General features: G+C 38.1%; 1 protein-coding gene across 6 annotated transcripts in view; it reads left to right on the top strand.

Moving 5' to 3' along the window:
- The window catches only part of LOC131679174 (calphotin-like), a 429,494-nt gene that overhangs the window by 371,705 nt on the left and 31,475 nt on the right, over nt 1-26,314 (top strand). Inside the window, exon 1 of one of the 6 annotated variants that reach the window (XM_058959820.1) lies at nt 18,256-18,619. The exons of the other annotated variants lie outside the window; for them this stretch is intronic. Within the exon in view, the coding sequence (XP_058815803.1) occupies nt 18,605-18,619 (15 nt within the window). The 5' untranslated portion in view covers nt 18,256-18,604. Of the gene's footprint in view, nt 1-18,255; nt 18,620-26,314 lie in introns of those variants that run through there. 6 annotated transcript variants of the gene reach the window in all.

Below are 26,314 nucleotides of genomic sequence, written 5' to 3'. Positions count from 1 at the left end.
TCATGCCAAAAACCTAAACACGGGTTGAATACTTTTCAAACACCATTCATAGCCATCCAATGGTGCAGAGCTACCAACGCAATAATATGCTCCTTTGCCTGTCGAATAGTACGGTCCAACGATGACGTAAACAATTCCGAGCAAAGGAAAACCCCTAGTAACACCATGGTCATGCCCAATTTTACCCCCATTGCATGGTGTTTTGATAGTGTTTTAAATGGAATCAATCCATGAAAACACCATCTCCATGGTCCAGTAGATCCCATATAAAAACAATATTTTGGTATTTTCATGAGGGTTTAGACCATTCCATGGTGATTTGATGGTTGCGAAACTCCGTACGGATATTTATGAACTTTTAAGGGACTGTGTGGTATCTGGGCCCTCGAGAACTTGAGTGGGATGCGTTGTCTTCATTTTTATAGATATATTTGAAGCGGTACGCCAGAAAATTTGCAATCAAAATATGCGATGGAAATAAAATTACTTCCGTAATCCTTAAGAAATGTGTTGAATGTCTTTTCAATAAAACAGTATTTAAATCGATACTTGCCCATTATTTGTCAGGTTCTCTGCTCAGGTATTTTGACATAATTGCGCACTTCATATTCAAAAGAATTTTTTTAACTTATTCTGGTGAAAATCCGATGTAAATATTTCCTGCATTGACTGACGAGATACACAAGAAAAAGATTGCTTTGGAGTGAATTACCAATAATTGATGACAATTATTTTGAGATGTGACTACACTGCAGGTCATGTGGAATTTTTTAACTTCTGGAAAACGATTATTTGGCATAACGGACATTTGGCATAATTTAGCAAAGTGATCATACTGAATGTCAATCGGCATAACGGTCATTTGGTATAATTATTTGTATCCTCATGGAATAGTCATACGGCTCGCTCTTGTCATACGCGAACGTATCATGAAAACGCTTTTCAAAACAGCGCTTCAATAACTAAAATTCTTGGCTTATCCTTTTTTATATCATGAGCCGTTCTTTCGAATTACATAATGAAAAAATACTATCCAATTGGCTCAATTACGGCACCCATTGACACAAATGCTAATTAGCAGCCCTATTATTACTGGGTTTCGCCAAATATTTAAATTATTGATGTATTTACACCTACTAAACCCAGTCTATCTTCTGACCTCGCACAAAGCAGAGGCAAAAAATCGCTACGCTATAGCAGGCTATAGGTACCAGTGAACCAAGCCAGTCTTTTGTTCTATATCAATGCAAAAACAATATTGTATCGTTGCCCCCGGCTGCGGAGTGAAATGAGTGTGCCAAATCAAACAAAAGTGCTTTACGATTTCAATCGACTTTAATAAAACTCGTGTTAGACCCACAGTTCAGGAAGTGGAACAATTAGTTAAAGTTAAAATGGAGCTTAATCTCGCTGAAATTACGTACATTCAGCTACATCACGTAAAAACTTTGTATTGATCACGTTTAGAAATTTAGCACAGGCAGTAAGCTTCATTGTAAACTACATCATCCCCGTGTATATGGACAACGACATGGTGGGCGTACGAATCATGTCACAATATGGAGAAGTTGAATCTATTGCGAATGACACCTGGAGAAATTTTTTCACCGGCATGCCCAACGGCGTTCGTATTGTGAGGATGTGAGTGACTAAACCAATATCTTCTTACATGATTATAGAATGCAAATCACCAAGGGAAGGCGGAACCTACAACGCTAATCACATATCCCGGGCAGACCCCAACATGCCAATTCTGTAACCATACAGCCCACTACGGAAAAAACATGCGCTGAAGCAACTAGTCAAAACTCATCTACTACAGCCAACTCTAACTAGCAGCAGCCGACAGATAAACCAAAAACAACAGATATAATTAACCAATAATGCAGATACAACGAGCACGGCAACCACTCCCAAACCAACAACTAGTATCACCAATAAAGAAGCTAATTCCATTAAAGATGGATTTTCAACAGCGACCCGTAGAAACAAGAAACAAATAAGAACCTCTGATCGTGGACAGCAAGAAATCAGTACCGATGATGACATGGACGGGAACGATAACGCAAGAGAAGGCAGACTGAATGGCTTCACCGCCAAGGAAAAGGATCTCAACACGCAGCAGCAAACTGCGTCAACAAGATCTGGCAGACCGACATTTTTACCTTTTTTTTTATATTTTACTTATTGCAAAAAAATTAAAAGACCCACGGCTCAGTTGTGCTAGCGCATTGAGCCGTTTCAATTAAATCTTTAGAATAAAAAAAGCTTCCTATTTTCAATGCATGCGTTATCCCTATCAAAAAAACTGGAAAATCATTTCCTGTCGAAAGTTTTAAACAGTTCATACATCCTAATCAAGTTTCCTTAATATAGGATTTTGGTCTATTAAATTTGTGTTTAACAAAACTCAATAACACATACAAAAATAGTCGCAAAGTACGACAGTTTCAAAGGCACTAGAAAGTGTATCTGAATATATTGAATATGATCTAGGTATATAAAATTGATGGCTCTGTCGGGGAAACGCTAATCCATGTATGGGAAGACAGGTTTATTAGACAATCATAAGTATTTTTTCCACTGGTAATTCAAATGATAATTTACAGAACATATGCCTAATGTGCGATTTTACCGATAGCTTAGTGCACTGCGGATGAGATGCCGCACTCGATGGTGGAGGATACGTTACTAAAATATATTTTTTTCACCTCGGAATATCATTAAACGGTCATTTATGTCAGGTATAGGTTCTTAATAAGGTATATCCACAGACTAGCGGACGCAATACAGTGACATATAGGATTATGAGTCTATTTATCTATATATTTAAACGGGAGATGTGTATCTAAGTATTAGTTGCTTCGGTTTATTCTTTAATGCTTCAGGCACTATTTTTCGTGAATGCATTGATTTGTAGTGATGTCAATACTGGGATAAAAACGAAAATTTCAACGAATTGATGATTTTTCAAAATGAATCTTTCAAGAACACAGCAGAACAGGAAGCTATATAAAACATTGTTGGGAGAAACATCCAAAATCTGCTTTTAAGGAACCCCTACCAACTCATAGATATTATTGCGCGTACAAACATATAAATAAATAGTAGCCTTATTTAAGTTACTGTTACACAAGGTTTCGAAAGAAAAACATTTTTAAAATGTTGAATAAAAAATGTTTCTGGAAATGGTAGGTTCCCCCTTGAGAAAAGTGAAGGTGCTAGCCGATTTATAGGTGTAATCTAACTTCATGAAACTCAGCTGAAGATACCTAATCAAAAATCATCAACGAGAGCTAAAAAATACTGTTGTTTACCATTTTTCAGTTTGTGACCACGGTGCGGCGTCTCACCCGCACATGCGGCATCTCTCCCGCAATGACTTTTTTTAAATGTTCATGGAAAATTGATAAAAAAAATTTCATTACAAAATCATTTCATAGTATTTTAGAGACTTGTCGCAATTGATAAAAATAATTTATTCAAATATTGAATGGTTTACTTTGATGCAGGATCGATTTTAGAAATGTGCGGCATCTCTCCCCAAATTACCCTATTTTAAAGTTTATATGATAATATATAAATAAAAATCCCAAAATTCATTGAACAATCACGCGTACTGAAAAACTTCAGGCTGCATAGCTTATTTTATTGCGAACAGCTTTGATGAACGTAGCATATTATTTGGAGGTTACCGGATAAAGTCATTACTCTTTAAAGGTCAACAGAGTTTCTAAAAATATCGTACTCTAATCATACGAGGGAAAGATTAGGGAAAAATTAATTTTAATTTTATATTAGAATGGAATTTATATTACGTCAAAATCGGATCAATTTGCAGTCGTCAGCAATGGTAAGCCTTAATCTTTAACCCTTTATAAGGCAGTGGCAACAATATTGCCACCTTTTCGTTTCGCTCTTATGAAATCTACTTTTTAGGAGTCTGGCAACTCTTCTTATTACTTATTATTGAGATACAATGAGAAGTGTCGGATTGGCGAAGAGTTTTTTTTTTAAATACAACAATTTCCTTTTGGACAATAAAATTAGCTCGATTTTGAAAAAAAAATTCTCTGGACCCTATAAGTTGGTGATGCAAATTTGTTAAAACAACTATTCTTAATCCGAAAATTTGGTCATTGAGTGGTAAAAATTGCAAAGAAAAAATAAAATGAATAAATGAACGTCTGTAATCTGTGGTCTAATTTTTCAACTTATCCTCAGAATCCAGGGGTTATTTACTGTTAATCAGGTAAAAACCAGTAAACCACCTTAATTTCTTTTTGAATTTCTGATCCAGCTCGATATGTCTTTATATTTGCACCAATCTCGGTAGAAATACATCAAACATTACAAAGACTGACGTTTTCTAACGGGCGGTAGCAGTATATTTTCAAAACAGTAAAAATGTAAATATATTCTAAACTAAGCGAGAGAACCGTGTTTCTATTAATATAACATTCATTAATAGCCCCAAAGTCTGGGCCTTATGAAGGGTTAACCTGTATATCTAGGAAATTTGTGATGAACAATTTCTTGTTTTTATTGTCGATTTTTCATTTTTTTCACACACCAACTCTAAAATTCTCGTGAGTAACCCAAGAAGTCCGTGTTTGGCATGAGGATTATGGAGTCAATCACCATTCGGCTGAGTAGTGCTCCGAAAAAAGTCAATTATTGGGCTGGTTTTTATATATGTATTTAAAATAAAAATGGCTCGGAACTTTTTAACTAATTGAGAGTAAAATTATGAGAATCCATCCATAATTGATAAAGTTTAAAACTTTCCGACAGCAATGCCAATGACAATCAAAATTTGTCTAATATTTCTGAAATTTTTTACGTGTAAAAAATCTAAGAACATTTGATTCCCTATGGATCCACAAAATAAAAAAAAATGTTGGAATCATGTAATGCATAAAGACATAATACCTTCTATTTTTAGTAAGTTAGAATTTCGACTTAGTTTCATTAGTATATGGCAGTCAACTTGACCACCACATAGGCATAAATTTTAAAAAGACACTATTTGTGTCCACAAGTAAAAGACTGGTCACTGCAGAAAGACTAAAATTAGATTACTTCTTCGAGGAACTTCTTGGGTACCATTTATTTTAGCGTCCACTGTTTAAAGTTTGCATCGGATTTCATGTGTGAAAATTCTTTTCACAAAAAAAAGTCCTCCGGGAGTCGCCCATTGCCTCCTGAAAATAGTAGAAATATAGGAAATTTAACAAATGAATCAAAATCTCGAAGACCACGGAACGATCTGACGCTTGTGGAAAAAGTTATTTTACAGAAACCGATTGATGCTCTGACGATTGATAAAACATTCAGTTTTTCTAGCACCACTGCTGTTAGCTGCCCAAATATATGCAATCCTCACCCTATTATTACATCCGCTACAGTCAGCAGAGCTTTTTCTAAGCTTAAGTCATCGTCCAGTCCAGGACCCGATGGAATTCCATCTGTCGTACTAAAAATGCTCAGATAGTCTCCTGTTTCCGTTATCAATAGTGTTCAATAGCTCTCTGTCGTCAGGAGAATTCCCTGACTTATGGAAAAAATCATACATTTTCCCAGTGTTCAAAAATGGGAACAAAAGCGTTATTTCGAACTATCGAGGAATAGCTGCATTATGTGCAGTATCTAAGCTATTCGAACTGATTGTGCTTGATTTTATCACTCATAACTGCTCAAGCTACATGTCCGAGACCCAACATGGCTTTATGCCTAAACGGTCAATTACTACAAACTTAGTATCTTACACATCCTTCATCAGTCAGTGTTTACAAGCAAAACTACAGCATTTACACCGACTTCTCCGCAGCGTTTGACAAAATTAATTACCAGATAACTGTTTCCAAATTAAGTAGGCTTGGATTTAATGGGTCCTTTCTGGATTGACTTTACTCGTACCTAAACGAACGTGAAATGTCAGTAAAAATTGGAGTCTGTACGATAGGGCATTGAAAAAAAATTTTTTTTTGAATTCTCGAAGCCCCCCCCCCCCTCTCATATTGTGACAAATGTCAAAGTGAGCTCAGATGCTAAATTTCACGTCATTTGGACAATTTTAGACCCCCGCCCACTTCGCTTGAAATTTTTTGAAATTGGTACTATGGGAAAATATGGAGGAAAAACACATTAAATGCAATAACTTTGGAAGTAGCAATCAGAAAATTACAATTTATACCTCTTTTGAAAAGAAATAATTTTAGTATTTGAATAAAGATATATTTGTTTCTAGAAAAATACGGGAAAGTGGGGTACTGGGTCATTTTGGCCCCAAAATCCCCTATTTTTAATGATTTTTCTGCTCCGTGATGCAAATCATACATATTTTGTAGTTTTTCTAATGTGAAAAAATCTCAGAAATCGAACGGAACCCTTTTGACCTTAGTCCGAATACGAGAAGTTGGGGTTAAATGGCCTTTTGTCATTCATATTAAACTTTATCATTTTCTCGTGAATATATCTCTATTACACTTCACTCAATTTTCATAAACTATACCTTGTTGAACGTGGAAAATCCTTAGGATTATAACAAAAATAGATTCGTTACCGGTAAAATTCAGGAACATCAAATTATCTGACATATAGTGTCGATTTCACATTTTTATCATAAAATCGCACATATTAACTCCATTTAACAACAAAATTCTTATTGAATTTATTTAATAATTTAATTTAATAATGAAAAAAATGAGATTTGTAGAGTAAATATCAAAAAGTTTGATGTTTCTGAATTTTACCTTTAACGTTTTTATTTTTGTTTTATTCCTCAGAATTTTACACGTTCAATAAGTTACATTTTATGAAAATTGATTGAAGAATAATTGAGATATATGCATGAGAAAATGATAAAATTTAATATGACTGACAAAAAGCCCTATAACCCCAACTTCTCGTATTCGGACTAAGGTCAAAAGGGTTCCGTTCGATTTCTGTAATTTTTTCACATTAGAAAAACTACAAAATATGTATGATTTGCATCACGGAGCAGAAAAATCATTAAAAATAGGGGATTTTGGGGCCAAAATGACCCAGTACCCCACTTTCCCGTATTTTTCTAGAAACAAATATATCTTTACTCAAATACTAAAATTATTTCCTTTCAAAAGAGGTATAAATTGTAATTTTCTGATTGCTACTTCCAAAGTTATTGCATTTAATGTGTTTTTCCTCCATATTTTCCCATAGTACCAATTTCAAAAAATTTCAAGCGAAGTGGGCGGGGGTCTAAAATTGTCCAAATGATGTGAAATTTGGCATCTGAGCTTACTTTGACATTTGTCACAATATGAGAAAGGGGGCCTTTGAGAATTCAAAAAAAAAATTTTTTTTGCAATGCCCTACTGTACGACATCACCATTTACTGCCAGCTCGGGAGTTCCTCAGGGCAGTCATCTCAGACCTTTCATATTTTTGCTTTATTTAAACGACCTAAACCATCTGCTGAAGTGTATGAAACTTTCGTTTGCTGACGACTTCAAACTATTTCAGCTCATCAGGAATGCCAAAGACTCAGAATTCTTGAAGTCCCAGTTGGATGTGTTCACCAATTGGTGCTATGCCAATAGGATGATGTTAAACGCCTCCAAGTGTTCGGTTATATCTTTTACTCGCAAACACTCGAAAGTTAATTTCGACTACAATATCTCGCAAATCGTTCTCAAACGGGAATCATCTGTTAAAGATTTAGGAGTCTACTTAGATTCCAAACTAAACTTCAAGCACCATATTGAGTACACTATTTCTAAAGTCTCTAAGCTGTTGGGATTCGTTTTCAGAGTTACTAAAAACATTACCAACATACATTGTTTAAAAGCACTCTATTGTGCTTTGGTTCGCTCTACACTCGAATACGGCAATGTAGTCTGGGCACCTTACTACCAAAATGATATCCAACGAATTGAAGCTATTCAGCGTAAATTTGTTCGTTTCGCACTTCGTCGACTCCCATGGAGGGACCTACTGAACCTACCGAGCTACATAGATCGCTGTAAGCTTATTGACCTCGATCTTCTGTCTGTACGCCGGGAAGTTTCAAAGGCCGTTTTCATTGCCGATCTCCTGCAATCTCGAATCGATTGCTCCGAACTTCTACAACTTTTGGACATCGACATTGGTCGTCGCAGTCTTCGAACCCATCCTTTCTTTCGCATTCCGGTAGCCAGAAAAAAAATGATGGTTATAACGCACCTTTCGTCAGTATGTATCGTCTTTTCAATCGCTGTTCCAATGTCTTCGACTTCCATTTGTCCCGTAACGCTGTCAAGAAATCCTTTCTAAGCTCATTATCTTGTTAGCTGTAGTCTAGTGGTAGTTCCTAGTTATTAGGATTATGCTGTTAGTTTTAATTGTAGTTATAAGTGACGAATTGTATCATTTGGATGTCTGTTATCTGTTGAGTGTTGATATAAAAGATGAGGAGATTTTATGCCTGCTGGAGAGTTAAAAAAAAATTCAGCTCCAGCGGGCTTTTCCCTGCTCCCAAATAAACCATAAACAATTTTGTTTAAGTTTTGAGATAGTTAAAAAAATATAATGCCGTCGGAATAGCAGTGATGCTATGAAAAATGAAATTTTCATCACAGGTCCGTAGCCAGGATTTTGTTTCGGGAGGGACTTTAACCCTCCGGAAGTCGCGCTTATGGCCCACTGAACGAGCAGCCGCTGCACTATGGGAAAGTTCCATACAAACAGGTGGCCAAAAATATTTTGTCTCATATTCTTTCGCGAAAAGCTTGTTTGAGTTGTTAATAATGAACGAAACTCATAATGAACGTATCCAGGTTTAAAAACCTTAAGGGGGAGGAGGAGGGCTAGAGGTGGGGGGTTTGGTGTAAAGTATTCAAGATATTTTTTTTTCAAAAAAATAAAAAAGAGGCTCAGAGAGTTTTAGTCAATTCAATCACTTTCCATATAATCATGCAGTATTTGAACAATATTTTCTTAAATTTTCATTGGTCAAGTGACAGTGAATTTCCGAAGGCACCTCGAAAAAATGCGGTGTGCATCATAACTCAAAATCTACTGGGCCAATCGTTTCGAAATTTTTCACAGTTCTTCTTCACATCATTCTCCAAGTAACTACAAGACCTTTCGAAAAAAATATTATTTCAACTATTTTTACAAAAAAAATGTTAGTAGTTTTCTTTTTTTTTTTTTTTTCATACGTTTATTTGACACGGCATTTGCAATAGCTTTTTACGCCAGTTTCTTTTTTTACATAGCACGTTACAAAAATCCTTAAGACTAATTTTAACTATACTAGTACTTTGTCTAAAACTAACACTGAAATCACTTTATTGTTTGCTTTTTTCCTTACATTGTTGTATTTCATACTGATCTAGTATTTTCGGGTGTATTTATTTACTTTTTTTCTGTTATTGTCTAAATTTAAAAACTAAATATTCTAGGTTCCTTTAATTGGTGAATGATTAGCCTTGGATGAGAGTATGAGGAGATGAATTTAATTAAATTTTGACAGACGCTGTTTTTAGAAAATGATAGATAAGTTCCATGTATAGAGGATCGCGATACGCCAGGATGTCTCTAACAGGAACATGGATTGGTCTTCCTCGGACTTGTAAAGAATCTACTAATTGTGATCTGGCTTCACGATATTCAGTGCAGGACCAAACAACATGCTCAATGTCATGGTAACCTTCTCCACAAGCACAATGATTACCCTCAGCGAGCCCAATACGACGGAGATGCGCATCTAAAGTATAATGATTGGACATGAGCCTAGACATCACACGGATGAAGTCCCGACTTACATCCAATCCTTTGAACCATGCCTTCGTTGATACTTTAGGGGTAATTGAGTGTAGCCATCGTCCCATATCTCCATTGTCCCAAGATGTTTGCCAACTAGCAAGTGTCCTCTGTCGAGAAGCGCTATAAAATTCATTGTAAGCGATGGGTCTTTCATATATTTCACCATCTAGTGCACCAATCTTGGCTAAATTATCAGCTTTCTCATTGCCCGCAATAGAGCAATGGGCGGGGAGCCACACTAGGGTAAATTTATAACATTTTCTTGTCAGGTTACTCAGAGATTCTCGTATCTTCCCCAAAAAGAATGGATCGTGATTATCAATCCTCTTTGAGCGTAGAGCTGCAATTGTGCTGAGACTATCAGTGAGGATAAAGTAATGGTTCGGGGGTAAAGTATTAATTATTTGCAAACTATAGTGAACTGCTGCTAGTTCCGCTATATAAACAGAGGCGGGTTCTGCAAGTTTGAGAGAAATTGAAAAATTATTGTTGAAAATACCGAAACCAGTGGCCTCACTGATTCGTGACCCATCAGTGTAAAACATTTTAAGGCAGTCTATGTGTTGATATTTACTTGTGAATATTTTAGGGATCTCCCGCGAGCGTAGATGATCCGGAATTCCACGAATCTCTGCTTGCATGGACGTGTCGAAGAATAAAGTGGATTCAGGAATATCTAGTATATTGACGTATGTGGGAACATACCTAGCAGGCGTTATTTCTTGTGACATGTGATTGAAATACACTGTCATGAATCTGGTTTGGGGTTGAAGCTCGACAAGTCTTTCAAAATTTTCAATTACCAGTGGGTTCATAACCTCACATCGAATAAGTAAACGAGAAGAAAGATCCCAGAATCGGTCTTTTAAAGGAAGAACTCCCGCTAGTACTTCAAGACTCATCGTATGGGTCGACTGCATGCAACCTAAGGCAATTCGTAAACAGCGATACTGTATCCGTTCCAGTTTAATAATGTGAGTGTTCGCAGCTGAACGGAAACAGATGCACCCATATTCCATTACTGAAAGTATTGTTGTTTGATACAATCTTATCATGTCACTTGGATGAGAACCCCACCATGATCCAGTTATTGTTCGCAGAAAATTTATCCTTTGTTGGCATTTCGTTATTAGATACCTAATGTGGCCTCCCCATGTGCCTTTAGAATCGAACCAAATTCCAAGGTATTTAAAAGTCAGGACTTGGGCTATCGTTCTACCAACCAACTGAAGCTGAAGCTGAGCTGGATCACGCTTCCTTGAAAAAACAACCAACTCTGTTTTCTCCGTAGAGAAATCGATGCCTAACTTCAAAGCCCAATTTGATAAATTATCCAAACTATCTTGCAGTGGTTGTTGTAAATTTAAGGCTTTTGGTCCTGTAACAGAAACCACGCCATCATCTGCAAGTTGTCTTAGAGTGCATGGGCTGACAATACAATTATCAATATCATTCACGTAAAAATTATAGAGAAGGGGGCTTAAACAAGAACCTTGTGGGAGGCCCATGTAACTTATTCTGAATGTTGCCAAATCGCCATATGAAAAATGCATGTGCTTTTCTGACAATAAGTTGTATAAATAATTATTTAATATTGGTGAAAGACCACATTGATGTAGTTTCTCTGAGAGAACATCAATGGAAACAGAGTCGAATGCTCCTTTTATGTCTAAGAACACAGACGCCATTTGTTCTTTTTTTGCATAAGCTAGTTGGATTTCTGACGAAAGTAGCGCCAGACAATCATTCGTTCCCTTTCCCCTCCGAAAACCAAACTGGGTATCTGATAGCAAGCCGTTCGCCTCAACCCAATTGTCGAGACGTCGTAGGATAATTTTTTCCAACAATTTCCTGATGCAGGATAACATTGCAATCGGTCGATACGAGTTATGATCGGAGGCTGGTTTTCCCGGTTTTGGAATAGCGATAACTCTCACATGTCTCCATTCGTGCGGGACAATGTTCTGCTCAAGAAGCTTATTGAATAAATTCAACAAGCGTCTTTTTGCTAGGTCAGGCAGATTCTTCACCAAGTTGAATTTAATTCTGTCTAGTCCCGGAGCATTATTGTTGAATGAGAGGAGTGCAATTGAGAATTCCATCATTGTCAAAGGCGAATCTATGAAATCGTTACTTGTGGGAGCATCGCGAGTGATTTTCTGCGCAGGAGCAGAATCGGGACAAATTTTCTTGGCAAAATTAAATATCCAACGATTCGAAAAATCTTCGCTTTCATTAGTCACGTTTCGATTCCTCATTCTTCTGGCTGTGTTCCAAAGAGTACTCATTGATGTTTCTCTTGACAAGCCATTAACGAAGTGTCTCCAATAACTAGATTTTTTGGCACGACGTATACTGTCAAATTTGTTTTGCAAAATGAAATAATTTTCAAAGTTCTCACGTATACCCCCTTTCTGTTTCATAATTTCTTTGTAGGCAACTTGTTTAGCTTCATATGCATGAGAGCACTCTTTGTCCCACCAAGGGTTAGGGGGCCGTCTATTTATTGTCATTCCAGGATTGCATTTCGTTTGGGCTTGTTCTGCTGCTTCAATAATTAAACCCGCTAGGAATTCATATTCTTCGGTAGGGGGTAGCTCTTCTGTCGAAGCAAGAGAAGTGGAAATTAATGTTTCGTATGTTTTCCAATCAATATTTCGTGTTAAGTCATAAGGAACATTGATTGAATTCGTAAGGCCTAATTCACTGTTAATTGAAACAACGATTGGCAAATGATCGCTACCGTGAGGATCAGGTACAACCTTCCACGTGCAGTCTAACCGAAGTGATGTCGAGCACAGAGATAGATCTAATGCACTTGGACGTGCAGGAGGTCTGGGGATGCGTGTTGTTTCGCCAGTATTTAAAACTGTCATATTAAATTCGTCGCAAACATTGTAAATCAAAGAGGATCGATTATCATTGTAGAGGGAACCCCACAATACTCCGTGCGAGTTGAAGTCTCCCAGTATCAGACGCGGAGCAGCCATGGATTCCACTACCTCAAAAATTTGACGTTGTCCAATTTGAACTTTGGGAGGTATATATATAGAAGCGATAGACATGTCTTTGCCTTTAATGTTCGTTTGGACAGCTACAGTCTCAATGCCCGCAAACAAGGGGATGTTAATTCTATAGAAAGAATAGCACTTTTTAATTCCTAGAAGCACTCCTCCATACGGGGTGTCTCGGTCTAGGCGAATAATGTTGAAATCATTTAAGTTGAAATTAATGTTTGAGGTAAGCCATGTTTCACATAGAGCAAAAGCATCGCATTTTAAATTATGCAGTAAAATTTTTAAGGAATCAATTTTAGGTATGATACTTCTGCAATTCCACTGTAAAACAGTGATGGAATCTTTCATTGGAGGAGGTGAATTACCCATTGAAAGATACAATCGCTGCAAGGATGGGCCATTGAGCAATCAGCTGCTCTAAAAATGTTCTAATTGTTGGGAGGAAAGCTGAAAGTATACTCTTTAGTGGTTCAGAAATATTGAATGCTTTAAAAATCCAATCAACAATTTCAGAAAATTTCAATAATCCTACCCCTGGCTGAGGCTCAGAGGAAGTCGAAATTTTATTATTACCAGTAATGGTGTTCTGTTTGGATTGTACGTTCCCAAAACCGGGCGGAATTGATTTCGGTTTTGAATCGGAATTTTTCGGTTTTGGGCGCAGTTTATCTATTGGTGGAGAAATTTTAAGGCCCTTGCTTGGCAGCTTGGGAAAAGAAGACTGTTTTCTTTTTCTGGAATTTCCGGGTAAAACAAATGATGTACCTTCGCACGCTCCGTCAGAGTCAGACTGTTCCGAAAATAGAGATGTGTAAGTGTTTTCTAAGAAGATGGGTTTAGGGGTAGCATTTTTCAACATTTCTGCATAGGAGCGCTTAGACCTCTCCTTCAAGGATCGTTTAATTTTATCCTCACGCAATTTATAAATGGGGCATGCAGGGACCTCATGTGAGTTTTCTCCGCACATTAAACATTTTTCTGAATTTTCATTACATGTATCCTCTTGATGAGAACCCCCACATTTGCCACACCGTGCCTTATTGGAACAGTAAGTGGCTGTGTGGCCAAGCTGTTTGCAATTAAGGCAATTCATTACACGAGGGATAAAAAGGCGAACAGGGAGACGAATCTTATCGATAATGACATAGTTGGGCAGCGCAGACCCAGCGAAAGTCACTCGAAATGAGTCAGACAGTCGATAAACTTTTTTATCTCCTTCGTGTGATACTGAATGCAATTGCTTGCATTCAAGTATTTTTACGTCTTTAAGTATGGTGTCTTTGAAACGACCAACCCCATGCTTAACTAAGTCATCAACAGTCAAACTCGATTCTGTGATGACCCCATCAATTTCAATTTCCTTTGAAGGAATATACGCTCTATACTCACGCGTAAAAAGCTCGCAAGAAGCAATTGCATTGGCTTGTTTGAAACTACCAACGACAATGCGTATTTTATCTTTATTGACTTTGACGATCTCTTTTACATCCGAGAATCGCGAAGTCAAATCTTTAGAAATTTGAATAATATTTAGCGCCTTTACTTTACGCCTAATAAATACAATCCATGGTCCCGTTGACGACTCTGGGTAAATTTTAATTCTAGTCGGATTTACATTTTCAGCATAAGGCTTAGGGGGAGGGTCTGTTACTCGTTCTCCCATCTCTTCATCCATTTTACCTAGCAAGAAAAACTATCACAAAAAGGAATGAAAAATATACCTGTTATACCTGTAGAACACACCTCATGTGTTACGTTGTAAACTCGGTGCCCGTTGTTTGACAATGTGACACCTGCTGTTCTTCTTCGTCGCGTTGCTTCTTCAGTAGAGAAATAGTCCTACCTGCAACACTTCAAAACTCTCTCCGATTAAGCTGCTCGTCGGTATCACCACCACAAGCGCGCTCTCTCCGTTTCCACCACCTCGGTAGACAAATGTGGCTACCTGTGGCTTGCTGCGAAAATCCCACTGTCGATGCGGCACTTTTCAGTGCCACTTGTTTTCCTTATTCGTCGTACCACTTCTGCGGTAGACAAATAGAGCAAATGGGTCTACCTGTGACGCTTCCCTCTCGTCGATTAGAATTGCCCGACGACACCAATACACTATATTTTTTTCTGTGGGTACAGGCACGATCACTGTCGATCTCTGCCACCGCGGTAGGCAAATTCGTCTACCCGCGGTTTGCTGTCAAAACACCACTTGTCGAGGATGCCGTTGACCACGCCTCCGACGTATCAACTGTCGACTCACACTTAACAAACTGGCCTCTCTCTCTCTCTCCCACAATAACGCATACAGCGTCTCGCACTCCGTCACTCTCTCGAGAACAAATCCTTCCACCTGGAGGCACAACCGTCTCGGTCGGTTGCAAAAACTGTTATGAGTAGTTTTCTTAGCGAAAATCCCGGCTTCAAAGTGTTACAAAAAACTCAAAAATCGAAAAAAAGGAAAAACTGATAAGATGTGCTTTGTAACCCTCAAACCAATAGTAACGGAGAGAGAATGCATGTCGCGAACGAGATATAAATATTTCAATTTATTTGTTTAAATAGAAGTAAATAGAAAGTAGTTTGAAGTGCATAGGCTATTTAGTGATTATTTCTATGTTGAAATGACCAATGAGCTTTAAGAGAAATGTCACTCTTTCAGCTGATTGCTATGCCAATATATCTTCTTCATATTTATAGTTTGCGATTAATTGTTGTTTCATTTGGAACTCTTTTTCCGGAGATATAGTATAATGAATAACGATTCCGGGGCTCATTAATATAAGAATGAACATTTTTGAATTTACAAATCATTCCATTTAAAAATTTCAAATATTTGGTTACATTGATCGTGTTAATGGTAAGTTGGAAATTCCAGTACAACTCAGTTCCATTTATTGCTACACAGTAATGTTGAGTAGCAAAAATGTAGTCAGATGAATTATTTTTTCAATAAAAACTGTAGTCCACGCTCATTTCGTTGTGGAATATGAAGCACTCAACCGAAACATGTACTGAAGTATCCTTTTCTAGTCGACTAGTTGAGACTGCCTTTAAAACTTCAAGTGATGCATTCTCAGTTTAGGGCAAATTCGGGCAACTAAAATCTTCGCTATAAGTTAGAAGATGCATTATCCTTGCATCCCCCATCGAGAATTCCGGGGGACATTGGGGGACTTTTTTTCCGGATCCAATTTGTGGATATTTCATAAAGCTTTTAGCTTTTTTTTAGTTTTAAAATGGCATATTTGAACATATGTATCACTCAAACTTCAACAAAGATACGAACAGTTGAGAAAACGCACGTGATATTTCTATTTTTCAAAATTTTTATCTTTAGATACCCATATACACAGTTAAGTCAAATATATTTCCGAGATACTCTGGGAATTTCTTAGCTAGAGTATATATAAATATTCAGTATAGAATTGGTTTGAATTGGAGTTGATGAAATTTTCGATTTTTGGCCACATGCCTCCCCATAGTGCGTTGGTGCCCTAAGACGATTTTGCTAGATTTTCAGAGCAACGTGCACTCAGTGCACTAGCGCGACTTCCGGAGGGTTAAAATAATTACATAAATCTTCAATTCTGAACTAATGAAATTTTGAGAAGCTTATTATGAAAACACTTCCAAGCGTAAGACAATAGAAATTTTAAACCCTAAAAAATATTCTTTGTCCCAAGAAAGGGATTATTGATGTTGAATTTGATTTTTATTTTTTATTTACAAGTTACAATTTACTCTCGTTACAACAGCGAATATTCAAGAATTCAAAGCATTTATATGCTAACCGAATATGACAAGTTTGCGAAGTGTAGATGAAGCTTAATAGAAATGAGTAGAAACATATTATTACAATGTTCGAACGAAGAGAATCACACAATTTGCACTAAAACTTCTGATTTGGCAGGCGATTTGTAGATGGAAAGATTCTTAGTAATCATTTAAAATGTATATATAATGGTATAATTCTCACAGTCACGTCACTTAGTGACTAGAAGGAAATTTTCTTCTAGTCACTAGGTGACGTGACTGTGAGAATAGGGCCCAATATATATTCTTGTTTTTTAAATTTTACGTTTATGTGGCTATCAAGTCGGCTGCCATATACTGAAGAGATACCAAGTAAAAACATTAATCCTAACACTTTTTTCCAATTACAAATATATTTTGTCACATCATTTTAATCCAAATTCGAATAACATTCTTTCACATGAATGATATAATGGTTTGATTGTTCCCTTTTGGAATCATTGACGAAGAAAAAATTTATTGGAATGCAATTTTTTGCACTTTCGGCTAAATACTGAAAACAACAAGCTACCTCCCAGTTCTAAGTAAGATTGAACATGTACACAGCTGTATTTTCAACTGCTCTGAACCGTTCCTCATCCAAAGTGAAAGGCGCGTCACCGTGACTTACGTATAATCCTTGCCCTGCAAGCCTGCTCCGTGATCATGTGATATCCCAGGGGAACACTCGGTTGCTATCTTGCCTTGGAACACATTTCAACACTTTTTTGGATTTATTTGTTGACTTTGACAAGTACAGATCACTTGGAAGTCCGAAAAAAATTGTTTTCCCCCAGTTAAGTAGGATATTAATAGGCTTAGGAGGGACCATACCTCGTGAGTACCATGTTTTCTATCAACACCGGCTGACGCAAATATGCTTTCTATTTTGACATCTACTCCGATTGTGCAGTTTCTCACCATAGTTATCTTCCGAACTGTGATGATTGCCGCTGGTGGTAAGCGCTGAATGCCGCGTCAACCGGTGATCATGTGCTTTCGAATGCGTTTTTTAATTACCCAGTCAGGATCAGCTACCCACATGAGAGAGAGCATCCGATCTCTCCGGGACGTGGCGCGCTGCCTCCAAATGCAGCACACTATGCTGCTACTGCTTCTACTGCTGCACGTAAGTCGACAGAAATCACTCATCCAATTCCAAGCCAAGCCGGGTGGGAGTGTAAGTGTGTCTCCCCACCCAAAACAGCATACACCATGCTACGGCTCTCGCGTCGCCGGTCCAAGCCGTGACGAATGTCAAGAATCAACGCATCCTATACAACAGGAAAATGCCAATCTGCTTAGAAGAGAGTTTTTTTCTCTCTTTTGTGCTCTTTCTTCTTGCCGGTTTTTTTTGTTTTTTTTTTTCGCTGCTGGTAGTTACCAGATACCGATACGTTTTTTGACTGTGCAATCCTCTCCCCGTGGTCCTCCCAATTCCCGCTTTCGGTATCATTTTGTGGTTATTGCCCGAACGGTGGATGAATGGGGGGTGGGTGGGTGAGATCTTTGCGAGACACTCTTGTTGGTAGCGGTGGGACATACATACAGCAGCATCCGCGCAACAGGCGTGTTCGTCGACGTTCTTCAGCGTTTTGGTGCGACACGACGACCACGATCATGATGCTACATATAAATTAATTTGTTCAGTGTTGCACCAGTTCAGTTTCTGCTAAATCTTTATCGAGTTTAGAAGAAGGAGCGAAAGTCGCTGCAAGCGTGTGGGATATATAGCGAGCTTGAACCCGTTCAGAAAGAAGTCGTCCTGCTGGTTTTTCAGTTCTGCATTTGCTCGTGTCGTCGGTTCGGCCGGGATCTGTGATAAATTGGCGAGAGTTGGAAGAAGAAGAAGAAGAAGAAATAAACGCGGTCAGCTCGAGTTTGCTGGAATTTCAGAACATACGCATTTGCACATCCGTTGAGTCCAGAAGGGAACGGACAATTTGGTCAAGATTTTGGTGGTTATAGTGATAACCTTGTTTGTGGTTTGCTGTTTAATTGTGTACTTCATAATGGGAGCTGTGAAGGTGATTTTAATAGTTTTTATTAGTGATGAAATATATTAATTAAGTGACCTGAAATAAACTGCGTAGTAGTTTTGGCCTATGGCGACAGGTTTTTGTCTTCGTTGATAACATTTGGTGCATTCTAATGTGCGAAATTTAGCCGAACAGTGGCGGAAGTTCTGCTGTCCTGCAACACGTTAGCAGGGAAATGTAAATCAGTGCGATGGAGGCGCATGGCTAGTGATTAGATAACGCGGGTGGCGCCATCAAACGCGCAGACTTTGGTTCCAGAATAGGCGTTGTTCATGGCAGGAATTTTCAAAAAATTTGCGCCGCCGAAATCAATTCAAGTGATTCGTTTAGGTGGACCGTTAAATAATAAGTGAACTTTGAAATTGACTTAACATTTCATGTTTGAATAGATCGTGTAGTTGTAGTTTCGCAGATCTACTTTTCGCGCACAGATCGCCGCTGCAAGATGAATCAACACAAATTAGCATCATAATCTACTCAGCACAAGTATGTGCTTGAGGCTGAATTGACATTTGCATAGATAAGCGATGAACCGCACCCCGAAAATTGTACTGTCTGTGGTGGGAGCTGTGGAACTGTACATTATGCTGCGTATTAGCTGGTGATAGCCTTTTCAAGGTTGACTGCTTTACGATAGTATTTTGCGACATATGAATTGTTATAAATGGGTGGTAGCTCTTAGGCATAACATTTTGTGCGGTTCAATTTCGATTTTTTTTTTGCGAAGAGGAAGTATGAAAAATGTGTGAATGACGCTGTGGCGTATCTCCATGCTGGAGTTCCTGCCATTTTGTGAAAATTTAGCAGCAATGTTTGCCTGTTTGAAAGAAAGGCTATGGCAGTTGGTTTTTGTTCAAACCAATGATGGAACATTTTCAGCAACTGAGCTGAAGAGGCGAACCTTATCAAAATTGTCGGACACATGAAAAAAATTCTAATCGGCGTGTGGGTTTCAATTAATAGTTTCGCTTTTTTTGCGAAATATCTTAACCTGGCGAGGTTTATTTTTAAATTTGAAAATTGGCTTTTTCACTCTTGATGGCATGTACAGTGCGGAACAAGATATTTTAGAACCCTTAGTATTTTTTTCTATTTAGTTCTTCTTTCACGATTCTATCCTGGGTAGAATCGTTTAATCGGCGAAGTCGCCGAAGAGATATTAGTCAACTTTCACTTTTGAATTGCTACTTACAGTACAAAATAGTTTGCTATTTTTCGAAAGAATATTCATTATTGTTGAATATGGGTAAAGAAGAGGAAAAGAAAATGCTGTATTCTGTATTCGACCCATCTTTGACTTGGAAATTTTTATCCCGGGTAGTTGCATTACGAAGCACGCTGCCATTCGTAGATCGCAATATGATATGTTTTTCTGTGGGTAATAAATTTCAGGCCACTAGCAGTTACTTGAATGTCCAGAAAAAAGGAAGCATCTAAAAACCAATAGAATTAGAATCGTCTTTGCCAGCCGCGACCGCTTTCATCGATACTTGGAATGGGATGAAAAATGTTAAAATAATACTTACATAACGGATGGCCACCCCCTCAGTGACGCTTGTATGAATATCATGGAGTTTAATCTAATTATTTAGTTCACCACAAGCAGACGTAAATAGTATTAACTTCCTTTACATTTGAAACTGGGTATCCAGAGGAAATTTTCAACACCATCGACACTTTTGCATCCTCAGGAAATATAGTTTGGAAATGTTGGACAATACTGTAATAACACTTAAGGTAACGTGATCAGGTGTCCCGGATTAATCGGGGCAGTCCCGGATTAAAAACAAGTGTTCGCATGAGCAAACGTCCCGAAAAGTGTCCCGTATTTTGCAACATGCTGATTTTCATTGAAAAAACCCTTGTTGGAGATGCACGTGTTCGCGATGTAATAAATCGGTTACGTCCAGAAATCCCCAGCCTCGGTCTTAGTAGCTTAGTCCCATACCCTCAGTTGAGACAATTAAAAAATGACGCTCATATCCACTAGATAATACGTTCCACGGCGACATGATCTGGAACTCTAGTGAGATATGGGGAAATTCATTCTTTTCTAGTATCTGAACTGTACACTGATAATTAAGTAACAGAACCACGATCCGCGCGATCATCCAATAACTCATGCGAATGAGCGCCGTGCGATACACGATTTTAAATAGGATTTATGCCCGCGAAGTTACATACATGCTAGCACGAGCTACAAACACGTTTACATGCAAACGCTCGAGCCCTTCGCGATAATCCACGCATACCTACGCCCGTAATCTCGCAAACATTGTAACAATCCAGTTACTAAACGAACATTTTAGCACTTATTAAATTTAAAAATGCGGTTTCAAATGTGAACCTACATACGCCCGTGTTCGTGGGATCATGAATCGGTCACGTCCGGAAGTCCCTACCCTCGGCCCTAGCGGACTAGGTACATGCCTCCAGTTGGACCAATCAGAAAAAAATTACGCTCATATCCACTAGACAATACTTTCCATGGCGACATGACCGGGAACTTTAGTGATACGGGGAAACTGACTTTCGTCTAGCATCTGAAAATTAATTATCAGATTCACGGTTCGTGCGTCTCATTCAAGAACACACACGAATATGCGAATGTCCACAAGATTATAGAATCGAATTTGTACATGCGAAGTTACATACACGTTAGCACACCCACGCGTTCGAACACTTTAGCATACAAACACTCGAGCCCTTCGCGATGATACACAAATACGAGTATGCAATCGCTATCATCCACACACAATCCATGCCCGAGATTTCGCAAACACAGAAACCCCTCGACGGTTTAGTGAACGCTATAGCACTTATAATAAATAAACTCTAACTCTCATCCCTAATAAACATCTTATGATCCAAGAGCCTAACGACCTGTTCAGGGTATAGTCCAAACAATATGTGGAATCGTTGGATTATATGGGTTAAAGTTCGCGCATAATTTTTTTTATCAGCATACGATCGTCGAGTCCTTACGCCCGCACATTTGAACCGTGCACTTAACATCACAATCAGAATCATGGCCTGCTGCAATTAGTTTTAAGCAGTGTTTTAATGGGTGACATTTCCCGTCTCGTCTGCAATTGCAGTGAGTGAATCCTTCCGAGAAGCAAGCTCTACAGCTCCATTTAAACAACTCTTAAAAAATAAAATAAAACATATTGGGAATGAATTATATAATATATTATAATTTATATAATTTATATTATAAAACTATCATAAAATATTTTGAGTCGCAGTACCTAATCTTCAAACAATGTGAGAAACGTGCAAATTAAGTCAATTTATTCGGTACCGTTCGTCGACGACTAGTACTAGCTCATGTTTGCGAAAATGTCTATCCTACAAAAGCTGTTCAATATCTGGGAAACTTACATCTTTAATTGGTTTTCTGATCGTGTCCCGCATTAATCCCAAAACCAACTGTTCACGTACGTTAACTTAAGAAAGAAGTTGAAAGTCAACAATGAGATCTAATGTTCTCAAAGCGTCATACTTACATAACAGACGGCTACCGACTTACTGATGCTTCCATAAATACCAAGGAGTCTGATCAAATGAAAGGTATTAGTCTAGAATTCACCACAAACAGGCGTAAGAGTGTGTACTACTAATTTGCAAACCTTACAAAAAAACTGGAACCACAGAGTAGCATGATTACACTCTGGCAAAATATTTGACAATTCTTTGAATCAAATTAATAACTTGATCCGCTAAAGCGAAGCAGGAAGGTCATCAAAAATACTTTTAATTTTATTTGTCGACGATTCTGTGCCCCATAAAATCAATTAGAAGTATTATAATTAGTCCGGATTCGCACAGTCTTAAGATTGAAGAAATCAATGTTAGGTTTTGTTATTTACGCTCTTTTTTACATTTATTTCATATTTTTTAAAATTTTTACAACGAAGCTAACTGCGAAAAAAAAAAAAATTGTCGCTTGTCTCTGTTGAAAACCTATCTTACAACTGTCGCCTTACTTCAGTAATTATTATAATTATTATAACAACAATCCAACATTACCGACAACTTGTTTACTACTTAAACCTTCTTCAAACAGTAAAATGTCGCGGTATAGGCAAATACAAATTGCAACGGTAAATCGATTGTTATTCTTTGACTTACAGCGAACACTCGGAAGTATTTGCAGACAAGACATTCAGGAGCGACATGCTGTCTACCATTGAATGTATTGTGACAGAAGCGTGTATTTGAAACGATGACAAACCTTCGCTCGGCAAAGGCAATGGTTGATTAATTTTAGAAAAACTGGGAAATATTTTAACAGGAAACAGAGAACTGTTTGTTAAGTTCTGTGTGCGATCAGATTTACTACACCCAAAACGCGACCCGTATGATTTACATGCAAAACAACATGATTCTAATGCGAAATACGCATTATAATTGCTATAATGCATATAAAGCGTCACTGGTCCGGGACAGCTGCTATTACACCGTAGAAACTTATGCAATTTATTCCATCGTGGATTATGTTAGTATAATGTCGCAGCTAAATTTGGTCTACAATGCAAATAAGGCATGATTCCAATTCGGAATATGCACGAAACGCTGCTTCTCACCTCAGTGGGTGTAGGTTCAATCCCAGCTGAGTTCGTTGGGATTTTCTGAGACGAAAAATCTCTGGTCATATTTTTTTAAGCAATGATAAGCTGATGATCTGAAGGTGGAGCCGCTTCTCTGGCGTCGATGATGGACGTAATATAGCGTCACCAGCCTCCACGATAGGATTGCAATGATGCCGTCTAACGGTGAGCACTACTGTTGATGTGTTAACGTCAACTTTGTGGCGTATAATCAATAGTGATTCAAATTTAATTGACAATTTAACAGCTACATGCACATAGGGCAAGATTCGTGATCTGATCATCTATTCGTTATTTGGTAGATATTGAACTTATTCTCAACTAACGAGAAGCATCATACTTTAAAAACTTTTTTTCGGCTTATTTACATTTTAACGACATTTAATTAGCTATAGATTACTGGGTACGGAAAGTTATGAAAATTTAGAGCCATAGTACTCAAGTGAGAGCAAGGATGTGAAGTTATACAGATCGGAAAACTAGAAGTGGCTGGGTCATTAGAACAGGCTTAATACCTTACGGGCTTAACTTTTGTCTTCTGCTAATTATTTTCAGCGATGTTTATTCTAAGCTTGTGGGAAAAACAGGACTCGTATTTCTAAAAATTAGATAACATATAAAATGTACTGCGTAACCCGTGGATGTCCAGGAAACTATAGCAATTTATGATTGCTATATGATTGGATACAAGCATATTAACATTGAAAATCAGGAATTAGCATAGATAATCAGTGTCATTTAGAACTCACCAGAGAAAACAACTACATGGAATGTCAACCTGATGTAAACAATTTTTTGGGATCACTCTAAAATAAGAATATTTAATTAATCATGTTCAGGAACAAATGGCCGGCTAGTTATTGATTGTTTTGTTAATAGTCTGGCTAGAAGAGAAAATAGACATAATCACATGGTTAACTTATACAAAGAAAGTTGATTTACTGAATTCTACACACAAATTCCGTTCGTTGAATTTGAGCTTGAGCTTGACCTTGTGTGACCACCCCTGGCTGCCATTCCGTTATCGATCTGGACTAGCTGAAGTTGCACAGAGAATAAGAAGATAATTATGCTTGGGAGTAGCGAAACACTTTTCATTGTGCAACTCCTGGTAATCCTAAAGTGTTTATTGGTCGATACCGTCGATACCAGGCCCGAACGTAGATCGCGGAATTAATTGTTAGTCAGATACTTGCTTTTTCGAGAGGTTGTTAGTCCGATACTTGCTTTTTCTAGAGGCCGTATATACTACTGCGCACTCCACAAGAATCGCAGGGGGAGGATTTTTTGTTAGTAAGAGTATAGAAGTGGGATCTCTTCTTTACCGACGCCAGAGAGGTGACTTCACTATTTGGACTAGATATCGATCCACCAAATTCATAGACCGGGGACCAACGGCTTTACTTCCCTTCCGAAGGAAGACGTGACCATAGATTTTTTCACCTCAGAAAAATCTCAACGACCTCGGCTGGAATTGAACCCAGGCCAACTGGAATGAGTGGCGATCACGTTTACCACTCACGCTTACTCGGCGCCGTCTCACAAATACCATTCGTTGAATTTGTGTGCCATAAACTAGAAGATTGTAAACAATGTGAATACACGTAAATTTCCAGACCATGAAATCTGTAGATACTATTCTAAATACAACTTATTGATCTGCGCAGTTGATTTTTTCACACTTTGCACCATATCATTGAGCTTAATGAAACAGGGATAATAATATTACATTGCATGAAAGTAATTGATGAGCCATTCATCGTTTTATCAAAGAAACTTTTTTGTTGGTGGCGCTTACCAACTGACGCACACCTTCTTCAATCATCGAATCTTCATACGATCAATGTTGCTAGAGACTGCTCCCTTTATCTTCAGTTTCTGCTTCATTATCGCCCAATCCCTCTTCTGGTTCGGCCAGAACTAGGGAAAATCTGGTGAAATCCAACTGTTTTAGCATAAACTGTACTCCATGGTACCATTGTAGTTCTTGCTGCCATGACAGCTGGCTGAATCTGACCAAAACGAAGTTGGATCATTATCGGACTTTACAAAGGGTCAAATCCGATTGTTAAGACATTCCTTTTTGTATGTACTGGCGAATTCATAGCTGTACCCGAGAAACCGTGTGGGTTTCTCGCCACACAAACATATCCCTTGCCAAATCATAATTTGCTCATGAACTTATCAGCGAAAACAAACTAGAATCTGCCAGAAACCTTGTCGCGATAGAAGTTTTATAGAACTGCATTTATTTGTAATCGGCTTTCGCATAGGTTTTATCGTCAAACAAAATCCTTTATTTATCATTTATTTGTGTGCAGAAAACTTGATGTAGATCGATTCAAAATCAAAAACCACGAAACTAGAAGAATAGCAAAAATAGATAAAGGGCGAACACGAAATTATTGCGACACCGAAAATGTCATGCCAATTTTCTTATAATGTTTAAAATCAAACCAAAATTTTAGGGTAGTTTTATACATATATTTACTTCAAAAATCAAAAGAAAAGTTAATCGATGGACCCTTGAGTGTAAAATTGAACGCATTTTCGCTTGATGTTCTCCATCAAAGCCTTTACAGTGTCATCCGGTACCAGTTTCTCAGTTTTTTTCCATTTTCTTAACATGTCCTTCTCGTCTTTGACTGTCTTCTTGCTCTTCCGAAGTTCCCGTTTCATCATTGCCCAGTACTGCTCCACCGGGCGCAGCTCCGGACAATTTGGCGGATTCATGTCCTTTGGAACAAAACGGACAGAATTGGCCTCATACCACTCCAGGACACTTTTAGAATAGTGGCATGATGCCAAAGCTGGCCAAAATAGCGGAGCTTCGTCGTGCTGCTGCAAGAACGGCAAAGGGCGCTTCTCGAGGCACTCAGATTTGTAGATCTCGCCATTTACTGTGCCCTTTGTCACGAAAGGCTCACTCCTCAGTCCGCAAAAGCAGATGGCCTGCCAAATGAGATATTTGGAGGCGAACTTCGACATTTTCTTCTTCTTAAATTTGTCGTCCACATAGAACTTGATCTTGCTGGTGAAAAACTCCAACCCCGGAATTTGCTTAAAATCG

This window comes from Topomyia yanbarensis, chromosome 2 (genome assembly GCF_030247195.1).
Source record: "Topomyia yanbarensis strain Yona2022 chromosome 2, ASM3024719v1, whole genome shotgun sequence".
Classification (NCBI taxonomy): domain Eukaryota; kingdom Metazoa; phylum Arthropoda; class Insecta; order Diptera; family Culicidae; genus Topomyia; species Topomyia yanbarensis.
The sequence above is the reverse complement of the archived record's forward strand: the minus strand, read 5'-3'. Positions and strand labels throughout refer to the sequence as shown.